This window comes from Notothenia coriiceps, unplaced genomic scaffold (assembly GCF_000735185.1).
Source record: "Notothenia coriiceps isolate Sejong01 unplaced genomic scaffold, NC01 NC01_scaffold00019314, whole genome shotgun sequence".
In the NCBI taxonomy this organism is placed as follows: Eukaryota; Metazoa; Chordata; class Actinopteri; order Perciformes; family Nototheniidae; genus Notothenia; species Notothenia coriiceps.
In genome coordinates this window covers 26,053-41,480 of record NW_011352015.1, presented here as the reverse complement: position 1 = coordinate 41,480, position 15,428 = coordinate 26,053, and the positions used below count along the sequence as shown (strand labels likewise).

At 40.7% G+C, this 15,428-nt stretch overlaps 1 protein-coding gene and 1 pseudogene across 1 annotated transcript; one reads left to right on the top strand and one right to left on the bottom strand.

Moving 5' to 3' along the window:
• Nucleotides 1-2,834: 2,834 nt before the first annotated feature.
• LOC104951852 (plasma membrane calcium-transporting ATPase 2-like) lies at nucleotides 2,835-10,478 on the bottom strand. Its single transcript, XM_010778587.1, has 8 exons — nucleotides 10,472-10,478; nucleotides 9,367-9,581; nucleotides 8,976-9,218; nucleotides 7,841-8,082; nucleotides 7,475-7,712; nucleotides 3,702-3,881; nucleotides 3,381-3,468; nucleotides 2,835-2,911 (listed from the first exon to the last, which is right to left on the bottom strand). Exons 1-8 carry the CDS (start codon nucleotides 10,476-10,478, stop codon nucleotides 2,835-2,837), a joined length of 1,290 nt encoding a protein of 429 aa, XP_010776889.1.
• A 378-nt stretch (nucleotides 10,479-10,856) lies between these two features.
• Nucleotides 10,857-15,428, top strand: part of LOC104951850 (plasma membrane calcium-transporting ATPase 1-like) — a 23,241-nt pseudogene continuing 18,669 nt past the window's right edge.

Sequence of the window (15,428 nt, the reverse complement as noted above, 5' to 3'; positions counted from 1 at the left end):
ACGAGATCGCGGGTACAAGCGGCCGAGATGGGTTTTCTCCGCAGGGTGGCTGGTGTCTCCCTTAGGGATAAGGTGAGAAGTTCGGTCATCAGGGAGGGACTCGGAGTTGAGCCGCTCCTCCTTCGCGTCGAAAGGAGCCAGTTGAGGTGGTTCGGGCACCTAGTTAGGATGCCACCTGGGCGCCTCCCTAGGGAGGTGTTCCAGGCACGTCCAGCTGGGAAGAGACCAAGGGGTAGACCTAGAACCAGATGGAGGGATTATATCTCTTCGCTGGCCTGGGAGCGCCTTGGGATCCCCCAGTCAGAGCTGGTTGATGTGGCCAGGGAAAAGAAAGTTTGGGGCTCTCTGCTGGAACTGCTACCTCCGCGACCCGACCACGGATAAGCGGGAGAAGATGGATGGATGGATGGACCCTAAAAGTATAAAATGGGGATCACCTCAAAAGGAGGACAAATGAGCGTCCGGCTCAAGGCTGCGCCGGCAGAGTACTATTAGGTCTGGGTCTCCGTGTTTCATTAAAGCTCGGCTCTGTGTGTGTGTGGAACGAGCCATTTTGTGTGCGTGCACGAGCGAGAGAGAGCGCACCGGTACCGGAGATCGATGGCAGGTTTTGTAGGCCCCCTATTTAAACAACAAATCAAAGTCATTTATAGCCTCGGCAGGCTCTGTGATCAAACACACACACACACACACCACTGTTTGAGCACCATGAACAGCAACATATGGCCTCAATGCCAGGTATCAGTAGATGAGAATGATCAGTAGATGAGAATGATCATTATCTCCGGTGGATTAACACAAACCTAGTTATTTAAAACGATGCACAACACATTTAAACCTGCAGGCTACTGGGAATCAATGAACAGTGCAGCATTGCCTTATCTCTTTAGCAGTGCTTCCGAAAAAGCCTTTATGATGTTCTTAAAATCCATCTCACGAAGAATGTCATGCTCAATTGACATCAGTGTTAGGTTTCCTTTTCCGAGCACCACTCTCAAACTTTTTCTTCTCCGAAATTGTCTCCTAAACAACCTTCATCTGTCAATCAATCACTCGCAATTTGAATAAGTCACATGTGAAACATATTCTCATTCTGATTGGCTGTTAAGTGGTGCCCACTGACTGTTACGGAGTCATCATTTTTGAGAAAAATCTCTGGAATCCAACGATCTGATTGATTAGCGGAGCAAATGATCAAAAACGTATGGAGGGAAGATATTTTAGTTTGGATTACTGGTCTGGGGGAAGCTCGCGAGTGTGTGTGTGCGTGTATATACGTGTGTGTGTTTGTGTATTTTTGCGTTTGTTTCCCGGGGAAAACACTCACGAGAAACACTGGCTGTTGTTATGCTTGCTGTGACATTAAATTACTCCGTTCTCCGCTTGTAATTATGCCGTTACAAGCTTCAAAGTTATATTTATCATCTGAATTTGCAGAAACAAGTTTAATATTCTGAAAGCCAAGACTTTGTTTATTTGAAATTAGATGAAAACAAACTGTAACGGACCCTGCCGTGTTATCTATGATTACTATGCCTGACATTCATAATTTCAGCGGAGGGAGGGGGAGCGGCGCTGTGGAACAGCAGAGTGGCGAGGGAGAGCTGTCTTCTTCCCTTTACAACAGGGGTGGGGAACCTTTTTCCAACATCCTCCGAGGGCCGTACAAATTATTGACCTCTGCTTAAAAATACTAAAATCACAGCCCATTCATTTCGCCTTTCTTTCATGCTGTGCAAAGAAAAAGCAACCTCTTAATCCAGATATTTTACCATGACCCGCGCATGCATTCACGTGCACGGTTGTGGCATGACCACCAAAACAGAAAGATATGGACACAAGATGTGTGCAAATTTATTTAGTTTCCTATCCATGTGAACATGATTTGAGTGGGGGGGGGGACCTAACCTCCTCTTGGGGGGTCCGGGGGCATGCTCCCCCGGGAAGATTTTTTTTAAATGTTGAAGTTAAAAGCATCAATCTGGTGCACTTTGAGAGCAACATTAGGAGATCTATGGATACATCTCTCAACATTCATATGAAACAGAACTGTAAGCAGATTTCTTTTTTTTAATGGATATTTTATAAATCACTCCTTTTAAACTGTATTCTTGTTTATTAATAACAACTTTTTTTTTACTGTCATATAGTATTTTATACCCATTTACTTTATTCTCTTATTTTTTTTATAACTATAATGATCATGTAAAGATGTGCCTTTACCTCACTGGTTGGAGAAAAAGCTTCTTATATTCGTTAGCATAACTAGCTAACCAGATGCTAATAACAACACAGTTATTGACTGTCTGTATGATCAGTATGACAGATAAACAGATCGCCACTGGGCTTACAACTAAAGACACAGCCACGCAAAAACTGCGGCATGTGTACGGCTCCTTATGGGTACTGCAATTTTTGGAAGTGCCGGAGCCGCGTTCTCGTGCTCTCCGTCAGCACTACACCCCTGTCAGACGAGACATATACCACGTGATGACACGTTAGGCTCGTGTTGTGTTCAAGGACCCTGACATTGGCCAGGAAAATCAGGCACTCGCTCGCAAATGTATTTGCGGTCTAGATTTCTTAATTTTGTTTCTTTTTTACGTGTGTTTATAAATTACCTTGAGGGCCGTACCAAATTGTCTCGCGGGCCGTATACGGCCCAGGGGCCGCAGGTTCCCCACCCCTGCTTTACAAGCTTCAAAAATGTATTTATCATGTGATTTTGGAAATAAAAGTGTCATATTATGAAAGCTAAGACTTTGTTTATTTAAAATAAAACACCCAAAATAAAAAGATTTAATTTGAATTTTTTATTTATTTTTATTGGCTCATCATAGGCCCCCGATCTCCGTAGGCCCCTGGGCTTCAGCCCAGGTCAGCCCGTGCATTAAGGCGGCCCTGGCTACGGCTATTGGGCCAATTCCACCAATCAGGAGGAGACAGCCACGGACATTGTCGTTCGAAAGCACTGGAGACGCTGTAGTACATATGCCAGGCCTGTAGATGGTGCTGTTCTCACAGAATCAGCCCATGCAAAGACAGTGTTAAATTGAGCGAAATGAGGAATGGCTAAAATGCATGATCTGTTTGGTATTTTGAAAAATAAAAAGTATAAATATGCCTTATATAGGTATGGTCCTACACTATATTATTCAAATATAGCATGATAGCTCCACTTTAAGTTAAAGCCTTCCGATTTTTATTTATTTGCTTTGCATTTGATATCGAGGTAAAGGTTACTGAATCTTTTTTTTTTACATGTAATTAGTGATTATAACGGACTACATTATTCAAGTAACCCTCCCAACCCTACAAATAAGCATGTGGGTAGCAGTAAATCATGCTAAACAACACACATGTTACAACACTGAACCCACCTTTGACCAGAGTGTGTTTGTCTGTCGGTGAGGAACGAGCCAGCACGCGCAGTTTAGGCCAAACTTTGTCCAGACGCTCTTGTTCCACCTAGAAATGCAAATCAATAAAATAAGACTCTCAGCAACAAGAGTAATGTAATGTTTTAGTGTTTGATCGTTACGTGTGTACATGCCCTAGGACTGCAGATGGAAATGAGCTAATGGCACAAATCTGGCATAGATAATCTTTTCTCTTTTCGTGATGAATGTATCATTATGCATGGACCTTGTTCGATAAAGATATAGTAATAATAAACATAAACATCTATGCACGTGGCTCACCTCTCCCTGGTCGTTTCTGATCTGCTGGTTGAACTCTTTGCCCTCCATACACAGGAAGTCCTCCCCGGGCAGCAGGATGCCACACTTGATGGCGATGGCGCGGGCGGTGTTGATGTTGTCTCCGGTCACCATGCGCACAGTGATGCCGGCACGCTGGCACTTAACGATAGCATCAGGTACCTGGAAGAGTGTCAGAGAAGATATGTGAAACGAGCTCAGATGTTCAGAGGAACAGCCAGGTTCTCTTCCTGATTCATGCATCTGTTTAAAGGTTATTTAAAGAAAAGCTCCTCACCTTAAAACCAGTGCTGCAACTAACGATTATTTGTATTATCCATAGACTGTATATAGGTATTATCGATAAATCTGACCATTATTTTCTGGATTATTCAATTAATCATTTGGTGTAGAAAATCCCAAATGTCTCGAAATCTTCCCTTTCTGCTGCTGTCAGCCTGTGTCATCAGCACTGGTGTCAGTAGACCGCACATACTAATGCATCTTTTATTTATTTATTCATGTGCCATATGTGCAATACAATACACTGTGTAATATAATTGCGGATGGAAATTAGCTCAAAGTTAAATCTGGCACTGTTACGCTTGATACATTTTAATGTTTTAAGTGTTCATTACTGTGCATTGTCCCTGCCAAATAAACGATTACATAAAAAAATAATACATTACTGTATATGTGCAATAATTTAAATTCAATGTCAATTTTTGCGTACTTATATATTATATGATATACTGTATGTACCTTTGTACCTGCTTGTTGTAGTCCCTTTGCTGCTGTAACACAGCACATCTCCCAGTTGTGGGACTAAAGAAGGGTTATCTTATCTGATGTCTTGAAATGTCTTGTTTTGTCAGGCCAAAACACAAGGACATTCACTTTAAGATGAAACACCACAAAAGACCCGGAAAAAACCCTTACTTAAGAAGATGAAAAAATTACTTTTAACGACCATCACAGTTGTCCATTACGTTTGAGTCGATCGACTGCAAAGCATTTCATCTCTACTTAAAACTGCATTCCTTAGACTGGTTTATTAAACTGAAGTGCTGCATGATAAGACAGATCTAGAATCAGATTTTCAGACAGCAACATGTGGAACCACACAGGCTCTGCACAGTGGCTGCTCTTTGTCCTAACAGAGACCTCATTCATCTCAGATAACAGAATGAATGAGACAGACATCTGTGAAGAGTCTGTGGTGACATGACGGTCAGTGGACAATCAGAAAGCAGCCTCCTCTGCTCAGCGGGGGGTCAAATGACATTTGATGGAGAATAACAGGAGTTCTGTGTTACTTGCACAAACACACATATGTTTGATTCACCTCAGTGCAGGGGTTACTCATTATTAATCACAGGTTTAAAATACTAGTTTTGACTTATAAAAGATAAAACAGATACCTGTATGGTATTGTAATAAAGAAATGATTGACAGATGATATTATTTAGTAGCCAACTGGGTCTGGGTCAAACTTGGTCATTTGAATCATTCTTTTTTTGTGACAGCCTTAGTTTATGGCATTCATCTGGTTACGTCTTTATTTGTTTTTACAATTAACAGTATTTTATTTCACTTTTAATTTGATCTTATTCTATTTTAGATGTATCAATCAATCAAAGTGTATTAATATAGCACAATCAGACATTTTAGATTTGTCTCAGGGAGCTTTACAGTTTTTACAGAATACATATGAATATGAATCCGGCCTCCTCTGTTCTATAGACCCTCACATTGGACAAGTCAAAACTTCAGAAGAAACCCCCCAGTTAATGGGGAAATAGAAGAAACCTCAGGGAGGGCAACAAATGTACTGTATATACTTGACTTATTTCTGCATTAACTTGCACATTGGTCTCAACATCGTCTTGCACTACTTTATTTTTATTTCTGTTTCTATTGCACTATTTCGTATTGTTTTGTGCCCTATGTATATTCATGTTGCATTGTTGGAGGAGCCTGTTATATGACTATGACTATAGATAGACAATAAAGCCTTTGAATCTTTGAATCTTCAATGTGCTCCACCAGGAAAGAAACCTGCCAGGTGAAACAATGGTTGGTGGGGGGTTCTTTAGGATGGGTCAATTGTCACACTCACACAGTGAGGCAAATGTTCTAACCTGGAAAATAAAGTATATCGTATCGTAATGTAAGAAGTAGGGGGGCTGATTCGGGCTGCTTTATTGAATGGTTGTTGTGTGTTGTCTCTGGAAATTGAACAGTTGCTACACTGTTTGAAAGTGGAAGTAGACCCTTTCAGGTCACAGAAAAATGTACAATGTTTCATGAATATGTAAATTCATTTAGTTTACATATTCGTGTATGCCTAAATAGCTAAAATATCAATTTGGTGGCATCACATGTTGTTTTTGGATAACTGTGGATCTGCTGACTGTCTCCTGCTGCGCTCCAGTTATTTCCATCCTGCGTGTGTTCTTTGTTCTCTGACATTAAAGCAGCAGGCAGCATCACTGATGTTGTCTGAGCTTCATTACTTCATTTAACACTTCAGAGCATTCGCACACCTGACCACGACTACCTTCAGTGTCTCTGTTTGGAGAAAACTGTTTGTTTATCTCACCCCATTGACGCGCTATAGAACACTTTCCCCCTCTCCTTATAACACTAATATAATGAGCAGCGAGTCAGATCAGTGAAGTAACACTCTTGGCTTCATGTTCTCCTCTGTTCTTTCAGAAATAAAATCAACTTAGTCACTCCACGTTATGCCTACAGTGTGTGCATTTCAAGCTAAACCAAAGTCATTTAAGTACTAGCTAAAAGAAAACGTTATATATCACTGATTGTTGACCATAAAAAGCTCACACAGACTGGACAGGCAATGGTGATGTTGCAATGCCAATACACAGTACAGTGTTTCTCAGACCCAATTTATCAGATTGTGTTGTGCAAAAATAAAGATAGATGTTGAGAACCTTATGGTTAGCCTAATATTTATATAAGGATATACATGTAGACTCTAGAGCTCTCCCTAAATATCTAACATGATGTTTTCTAGGGATCTTTTGTCTCTTTCAGTGGAGCTGAGTTACACATAGCTCCTCTTTATTTTGAACCCTTATATCATTTATTTAAGGATGAGTATGCTCATCTTCAGGTTCATATGTGTATGTAGTGCCTCTACTGTGACATGTCTACATGCTTTAATATCCTAAAAGCTCTTTCATTTTCTCACACTGCCTGTGCTGCAGCACCTCTTTTCACCCTCTGTCTGAAACCAGAGCCCAGTCTGCTCTGATTGGTTAGCTGGCCAGCTCTGTTGTGATTAGTCAATCACTTAGAGATGTCCCGCCCCTTAGCCTATCACGTACAATGTGCTGGAGCTCTAACCAATGGAAGCGCAAGTGTTACAGTGCTCCTTCTGGAGGGAACCTTGGGATTTGAACCTTTGCAGACATTTACATGCACAAAAAAAAAAAGATATCACACTACAGGAAAGGGGCAAACCCAAAAAGCATGATAGTGCCTTTTTAGGACTGATCCCTACTAAGGCTGCATTCACACCAAGTCAGGTTATGTGGCGAAAAATCCAATCCTCTCCCTTAGTTCCATTCAAATTAGGCAAAAGTCTAGATGCTGAAAACTACTTAAAGATGAACCGATGGTGAAATATGATGTTTTCTGAAGCCACTTCAATAATACCCCTAGTCTCCAGACATTTACATAACCCAGTGTCAGTGTGAACTACTTTTCCGGTGGATATCTGCGTGGGTGGTGTGAGGTTTCTTCTGTACCTCAGGTCTGACGGGGTCCTCGATGCCGACAACCACGATGCAGGTGAGTTCGTTCAGGATTTCGTTCTCATTTTCCCAGTTGGGCTCTCCGGCCTCGGCGGGGAAGTCCCTGTACGCCACGCAGATGGTCCTCAGCCCGTCGCACGCCATTGGCTCAATCACCTTGCGCACCATCTCGTCACGGTCCTTAGGCTTGAAGACGCGGGGCTGACCCTGGGTGTCCAAAATACGAGAGCATCTGGGAGAGGAGAGGGAGGGAGGAGCTCATTAAGGGTAAAATGTCATTGATCGACAGCTCTTCCCTCAGACTGGGGAAAACGATCACTAATTATAATTATTTTCAGTTTATTTGTTCTCTTTTCTTACTTCCTCAGGACGATCTCCGACGCCCCTTTGCTGTACATGCGGAAACCTCCATCAGCGTTCTTCAGCACCGTGCTCATGGACTTGCGGGAGGAGTTGAAGGTGTAAACCTTGTAGAGTTTTTCCTCTGGGACCTCGTCTCTGATTGGCTGGTAGTCCCTCTTGAGCTGCAGCACCATGCCCAGCAGAGCGCACTCCGTCTTGTTGCCAACGTGGCGAGGCAGGCCTCCTTCTTTCTCCGGAGGCTGAGGAGGGACAAAAGCATTGGGTGTAATGTTTAGAATTGTATCATTATCAGGCAACATTAACACTACTTCTGCATGTACAGATGTGTTTGATTTGAAAGGTTGTTAGTCCACAAGTTTTAAGTCAGAAGAGAACAGAAGCTAACCTGGATCTGAAAACTTGTCTTATTTTCAGATCCTTTTACAATTCTCTAAAAAAAACAAAATGTCCCGAACTAAGAGCTTCTGGTTCTTCTGAACACTGTTGCTGTTCCTGATTAATAACACCTTCAGAGAGCAGATTATATCAGCTGCAGCTATTTCACATGAATTTACTGTTCACTAAAGCTCTCACTAAACTAATCAACTGTTCATGTCTGTAAGCCAAGTCAATCTATTCTGTTTTCTGTTGAAGGGAAACCATTTGAATTTGCCCTGTTAATGTAGCTTACATGTTTATGTTGACTGGTTGTAAAGTTAAGCAAGTCTTTAATGCTAAATAAATGGTTAACCACCACTCAAAAACTGGGGAAAAATTGAAAAGGGATACATTTAGAGTCTATTTGCATGCCAACTTAAAAGGTAAAGCCTTAAGAAATTGATCTGCCAGGTCTTTGAGGATAAGGTTTAGGTTATTAAAGGAAATCTTTAAAATATCCTACCAAATGAAGATCGACTTTTGACCTTGTTGAGATTATTGTTAAAACCCATTTTGTCCATGTCTTACTTCTTATAAGGCCTGTTTTTTTTCTACCATTGTGTCTTTATTGAATATAGAGAACAGGTTGATTAGAAAGGGGGGAGAAAGAGGGGACGACATGCATCAAGTATCTTTTTTAGACTGGATTTGATGGATAAGGTTACATGTTTGTTAGTGTTGTGGTTGTTGGTTGCTGTGACAGTGAAGGTCTCACCAGGATCTTGGTGGTGTAGGCCGAGTTGATGGAGATGCTGTTGACCATAACTTCCAGAGTCTCTGGTTTGATGGCATCGGGCTCGGGGACAGTTTTGAAGTGCGTGTCGTTGACGTAGGCCTGCACCACCGTCATGCGGTTCATGGTCAGCGTGCCTGTTTTGTCCGAGCAGATGGCAGTAGCGTTGCCCATGGTCTCACAGGCGTCCAGGTGACGCACCAGGTTGTTATCCTTCATCATTTTCTAAAATACAAACAGCGAAGTTAAAGGCTGAGATTTGCATTTGGACTTTGTTATTTAAACACAACATGACTCGTAGTTATCAAATCCTACACTTACACGATTCTTTGGGGGTTTGAATCCATTTATCTTACATTTCCCATAATCTTACCTTAACGGAGTAAGCCAGAGAAATGGTGACGGCGAGCGGCAGACCCTCAGGGACGGCCACCACCAGCACGGTCACGCCGATGATGAAGAATTTTACGAAGTACTGGATGTAGATGGGGGTGCACTCGGACGTCCAGGATTGGCCCTGGACCGCGAAGGTGTCGATCACAAAGTAGAGGATGAGGATGATGACGGTCAAAGCCGACATGATCAGACCTGGTGACAAGAAGAAGAGTTTAAACACAAGTCCTTTTTCATGGCAAATCTTTTACTATGTAAGGGACAACTGGTTTCAAAGTATTGTATCTCATACGGTTAGAATTCAATTACCATTGTTTTTTTGTAGAAACACTTTTTAAACGTTTCGTGGTGCATTCAGGGACAATCCTATATCATATAGCCAATGGCAGTTTGCTGAAAAGCCATGGAACTGTTCTGAAATAAATCATTAATAAGTAATTCACAGAAAATCATCACAATGTCCCTTTGATTGTGAACTTTGGTGGTCTCTTTCTCTCCATGTTTTTGGTCTGTCTCTAAAATTACTAAATATTAAGGCCAACAAAAATATTAGGTATGCAAAAATGTGCAGAAGATCATGTTGGTTTATTATTCAATGTTTGACTTGACTGAGTGCTGAATCCAACATCAAGCTCTGAAAACAAGCCAAATAAGTAATATTGGTTTATATTTTACGATGTCTGGATGCAATATAAAAAGGTGAAAAATATTAACAGGAAATCTTTGCAATAAGACTCGTCATAAAAAAATATATACCTGTATTATCTGCCAAACAAATATCATTATATTATAATATTCATCCGACACCATCCGGATCAGGTAGGACAGGTGAAACAGAGGAATCAACGGCTCGTGTTGTTTTACTTCACCTTTCACGTCAGTCACCTTCTGTCAAAGCGTTTTGGCCCAGATTCTATTTCTGTAGTTCAACTGATATCNCCAGGTATCAGTAGATGAGAATGATCATTATCTCCAGTGGATTAACACAACAGTAGCCTGCAGGTTTAAATGTGTTGTGCATCGTTTTACATAACTAGGTTTGTGTTAATCCACTGGAGATAATGATCATTCTCATCTACTGATACCTGGCATTGAGGCCATATGTTGCATATATATTGGTGAGTTCCCTGGAACAAAAGTGCATTTTGCATGATAGGTCACCTTTAAGTGTATCATATAAGGCAACAGAAAATGTGAAGAGAAGAAACCAAGATATTTAGTATCAAAAATGTGTCTTCTTAACTCACCCTTAACCCTAAGAATAGTTAAGTTTACAAATGCAGGTTTGGTTTAATACATGAATTAAAACCAAACAAAGGTTGTTTTTTTTACGAATCAGCTGTTCACCTACTGCATTACAAAAAAAAGATATTTAAAATAAAAAACAATAAAGTAGCCTAAATGAAAACCAAAAACAAAATTGAGGCAGTCTCTTGCTATACAGCTATGATAAATACATCGTTATTGAAAATGTACTGTAACACAGTAATCCTGCTAGTAATCCAAATGTACCAGTAAACAGGAATACACTTTTTGATATAACTGTAAGGAAATACAGTTACCTTATTCTATCCTGATTACATAATCCCTTTACATGTAATCTGTTACTCCCCAATGTGTACAATGTGAGATAATCGTAGTTTCAGTCCATATCTCTCATTGGACTACAGTGATATCATTGGATTATTTTTGTGTTTTTAGATATGTTTTAGTTTTTATATACATTTAAGAAGGGACAATGCACATTAATAACATGAACACTTCAGTCCATCATGTTAATGTGCCAGATTTAGCCATTCAGGTTGATGGCATTAAAAGCAAACATACAAGAGCAAATAAGGCAAAAACCCATCAGCACAATAAAAACACATCAAACACAAACGCTCTTACAAAAATAGAAATTGTATTTGTTCTTAGTGTCCTTTTTGAAATGTATTACCCTGATTGAAACGGAGAATTGTTTGTGTTGCAGGTATCATCGACAGCACGGTGTTAGAAACCCGACAGGTGGTGGCAGTGACGGGAGACGGCACCAACGACGGCCCCGCCCTCAAGAAAGCTGATGTCGGCTTTGCCATGGTAACCACTTCTTCATGTGTGCCACAGCTCTTCACTCCTCTGCTGCTCCAGTTAGCTCCACGTTATTCCCAATATTGAAAAAATAAATTCATTACATTTTTAAAGTAGCCATGAAAAAAGGTTTCTTCCCAAAACGTCATCCACGATAACTCTTAGTTTAGTGCCATGAAATCATTAGGAGAGCTGTGAAATGGAAAAATAAATCAATAAATACCAAGCCTCGGTGCTCATCAGCACAGCGGGGTCTCACTTTGCTGCCACGTTACTGAGACTGTTCTCCAAAGATCAACTCAGAGAGGGAGAACATTCTCTCTGTTATATTAGTAAATAATATCAGACATTATATCCATCTTGACTGAATATTATCTCTGAAGATCTTCACCTAAATCTTTGAAATGCAACTGAGTTTTATCCTATTTAATAATATGCATATATAGCTTTAGGATTAAGCTTTTCCTCTATTCCTGGAGAGGAATGGTTTCCAATCAATCATGTAAAATTATCTTTAAAAAATAAACTTTACAGTAGAACAACATACATTATTATATTTCTTGGAGCCTAACATGGTCTGTAAATAATAATTTATGACATGCTTTTAGACATTTAAGGGTGTCATTAAAACTGCAAAAACGGGTTTGTGTGCTACAGTATGAAGCTTCCGAAGGTTGTTCACTTGAGTTCAAATATTGTGGAAATAAAGACAAAGACCTTCATTTCAACTTTAAGCAGCAATAAAGGTAAAAAACTAATAAAAATGTACTCAACGCCATAAATGTGAAATGTTAACAGTAAGTTGTATAATCCAAATGATCCTTGGAAAAATAAATCTTAAAGGAGAAAATCATAAAAAAAGAATGAAATTGTGTTGGTTTCCAAGCTGACTTAAGAGCTCAAATAGTTGCACTGAACAAATGCTCAGCTAAGGTTACAGTGGATACTGACACATTAAAATGTGGAGGAGCTGAGTAGCATCAGCTGCCTCCTCTCTGTTGTTATTGTGACCTTTGTTTTTGTGAGGAAAGTCATCGGCACGCCAGTGTCCCCTGCAGACTGCTGAGCAGCTGCTCTGCGCTCAGACAACAGCTACTGTTCCTGAACACATCACAGAGGCAGCATGGGGATTTCAACCGCAGACCTTTCAGTGCTAAAGTGTCCCATTTGGAATATTTTCAGTTGACGCCCATTTGTCCCAGTGTAATTATCACCTGTTCTGCTGGAAAGCGGACACGATCCACCTCCTTCGGCAGAGACGCTGAGATTCACAATATGTTTTTTTTATTTGAACAAAACATACCTTCTCCTGGTTTAATGTACCAGATGATTGGGTTAAAAAAATGGTCCCTTCAAGCTTTGTACACTTAAGCTGCATTATCCTTTAAACCAGAGGCCCCCTTGTCAGGTTTTCTTTTAAAGGACAAACAGGTCAAATGGAGCCTCCAGTAATTTGTTGTTTTCTACATTAAATTGAAACATTATCCACTCTGAAGCCGAGCAGCTGGTGTTTCCCTCTCCTTGCGTATATCAGACTGATATACTGTAAAGGCGAAGAAGAATACTGATGAGTTGGTATTCCTGAGTCATATTAAACTCCATAAAAAAAGAATCTGAAACTCGTGAAATTGTGCGCAAACTAGACCTTATCTTTTAGGTTTTTTTAGGTATGAGATGATTACAACATTTTCTTGTGAGCCGTCATCGTATATTGTATTCAAGAGTGAAGAGTGATCTTCCCCCCTCAGAACTCACTACTCCTCAGATTTATCTTGCAGAAACTGGCATTGAATGATCGGATCAGATTATACTCTGCAATGGAGCTCTTTATCATATTGTAACAAGCTGTTAAAATTGTCTAAATTAGATAACACAGGATCTGAATTTTCACTTCCTGCTCCTTCTTTTCAGGGAATCGCCGGCACAGATGTGGCAAAGGAGGCGTCTGACATCATCCTGACCGACGACAACTTCTCGAGTATCGTAAAGGCCGTCATGTGGGGAAGAAACGTGTACGACAGCATCTCTAAGTTCCTGCAGTTCCAGCTGACCGTCAACGTGGTGGCCGTGATCGTGGCGTTCACCGGCGCCTGCATCACACAGGTAGGACAGCTGCACACTAATCAGGATAAGAAAATACTCAATTTATCCTCTGAGGGAAATCCTTTTTTAACCCTTACTCCAATTTGAGAATAAGATCAAATAAGATTAAAACATTGACACATTTATGTATACATAAGTGAACATAAAATGTATATTAAACTACAATATTTAACAACAATCAGTATGTAAAAATGTGTTTAATATGCTTTTCAATAATCTAAATAACCAGCCGGTTTAAACAAACAATACATTCCTTCACTGTGTTTGTAAGTGCGGTTCGGTCCCAGCTGTCAACATTGGGGTTATTATGGTAGTCCAAACATCATCATAAAATAATTTAATCATATAAATGTTCATGGAAATTATAGCATTCAACATTATTTCACCCTTTGTGCCTCTTGTTTTAGACTATAGTTGTGACTTCCTACACACAGAGTATAATATCAGTAGGAATACATTGCTAGTGTCTCTACAGTCAGTCACCTGGTTGAGCCAGATTTAGGGATGTACATTAAATAAGAACTTGAAAACAAGGGAAAAGACTGACCGGCTATTTTACAAACGATGGATTGCCACCGCAACAGAATGCAGCCGCAAGTGATGTAACATTTTTACAGCTTGGTGCAATTTGCTCCTTTCTTTTTGTCAAATCGTTATTATCTCTGTGGCAAAGTGTAAATGTAGCCTTTGCATCAAAGACACAGTTGGCAGAACAAAGGAAGAGAGGAAGAAAAATGAAATATTCAGATTGTGACCGACGGGGTGCAGAGGCATTCCTTAAAGACGCCCTATTATGTGTCAGGTTCATATTTGTATGTAGTGTCTCTCCTGTGACATGTCTCAATGCTTTAATGTTCAAAAAGCTCTTCATTGTTCTCATACTGCCTGTGCTGCTTCACCTCTTTTCACCCTCTGTCTGAAACCAGAGCCCAGTCTGCTCTGATTGGTTAGCTGGCCAGCTCTGTTGTGATAGGTCAACCGCTTAGAGATGTCCCTCCGATTTCACATACAATGTGTTGGAGCGCTAGCCAATAGAAGCACGAGTGTTGCAAAGTGATGTCACTATGTTACAGAATTAAACAAAGGAGTCCAATGGAAGGTGTCTCGGCTTTTCTTTTTAGGGTAGGGGAGAGGTTGTGTGAGAGGTTCAGTTTTCTTTATTTTTGACACAGGCGCGCCGGATTCATTTTAGAAGTGGGGGCCAAAAAAAGTGCGTGTGTATGGCCCAATCCCAAACCACGCCCTACACCTTACCCCTTACACACTCCCCCTCCGTGACGGAGTGAACTCCGTGGAGTGACACATGAGGCTCTCTCCTGTCAGATGGAGGGAGTAAATACAGCGGCAAGCTTTGGGACGGCCTCCCCTCTCTCCGGCAGAAACAGGAAATACCGTAACAACGGTTTCAAATCAGCATCTCTTTGACAAAAAATGTAAATTAATAACTCAAATAAAACTCCAAACATCTTTCATTGTGTTACTTTTTTGTAAAACTCTTTTAGTTTTAAACCTGATGTTTATAAGCTTCTTAGTTTTTGCAACAGTCTGTAAATATACACAACTTTATAATAAAATGCACACATTTACCTTTTTCTAGACTAAACACAGGTATGATCCTACGGTGCCTTGCTCAAGGGCACCATGGCAGGGCAGGAGGTGAACTGGGACCTCTCCAAGTAGAAGTCCACACTCCAAATGTAGGTCTGGTCGGGGACTTGAACCGGCGACCCTACGGCTCACAGTCCAAGCCTGACTGCCATAGATTTAGTCCCTAATTTTGCTCTCAAAGTGCACCAGATTGATGCATTTAACTTCAACATTTAAAAAAAAATCTTCCCGGGGGAGCTTGCCCCCGGACCCCTACGAGGA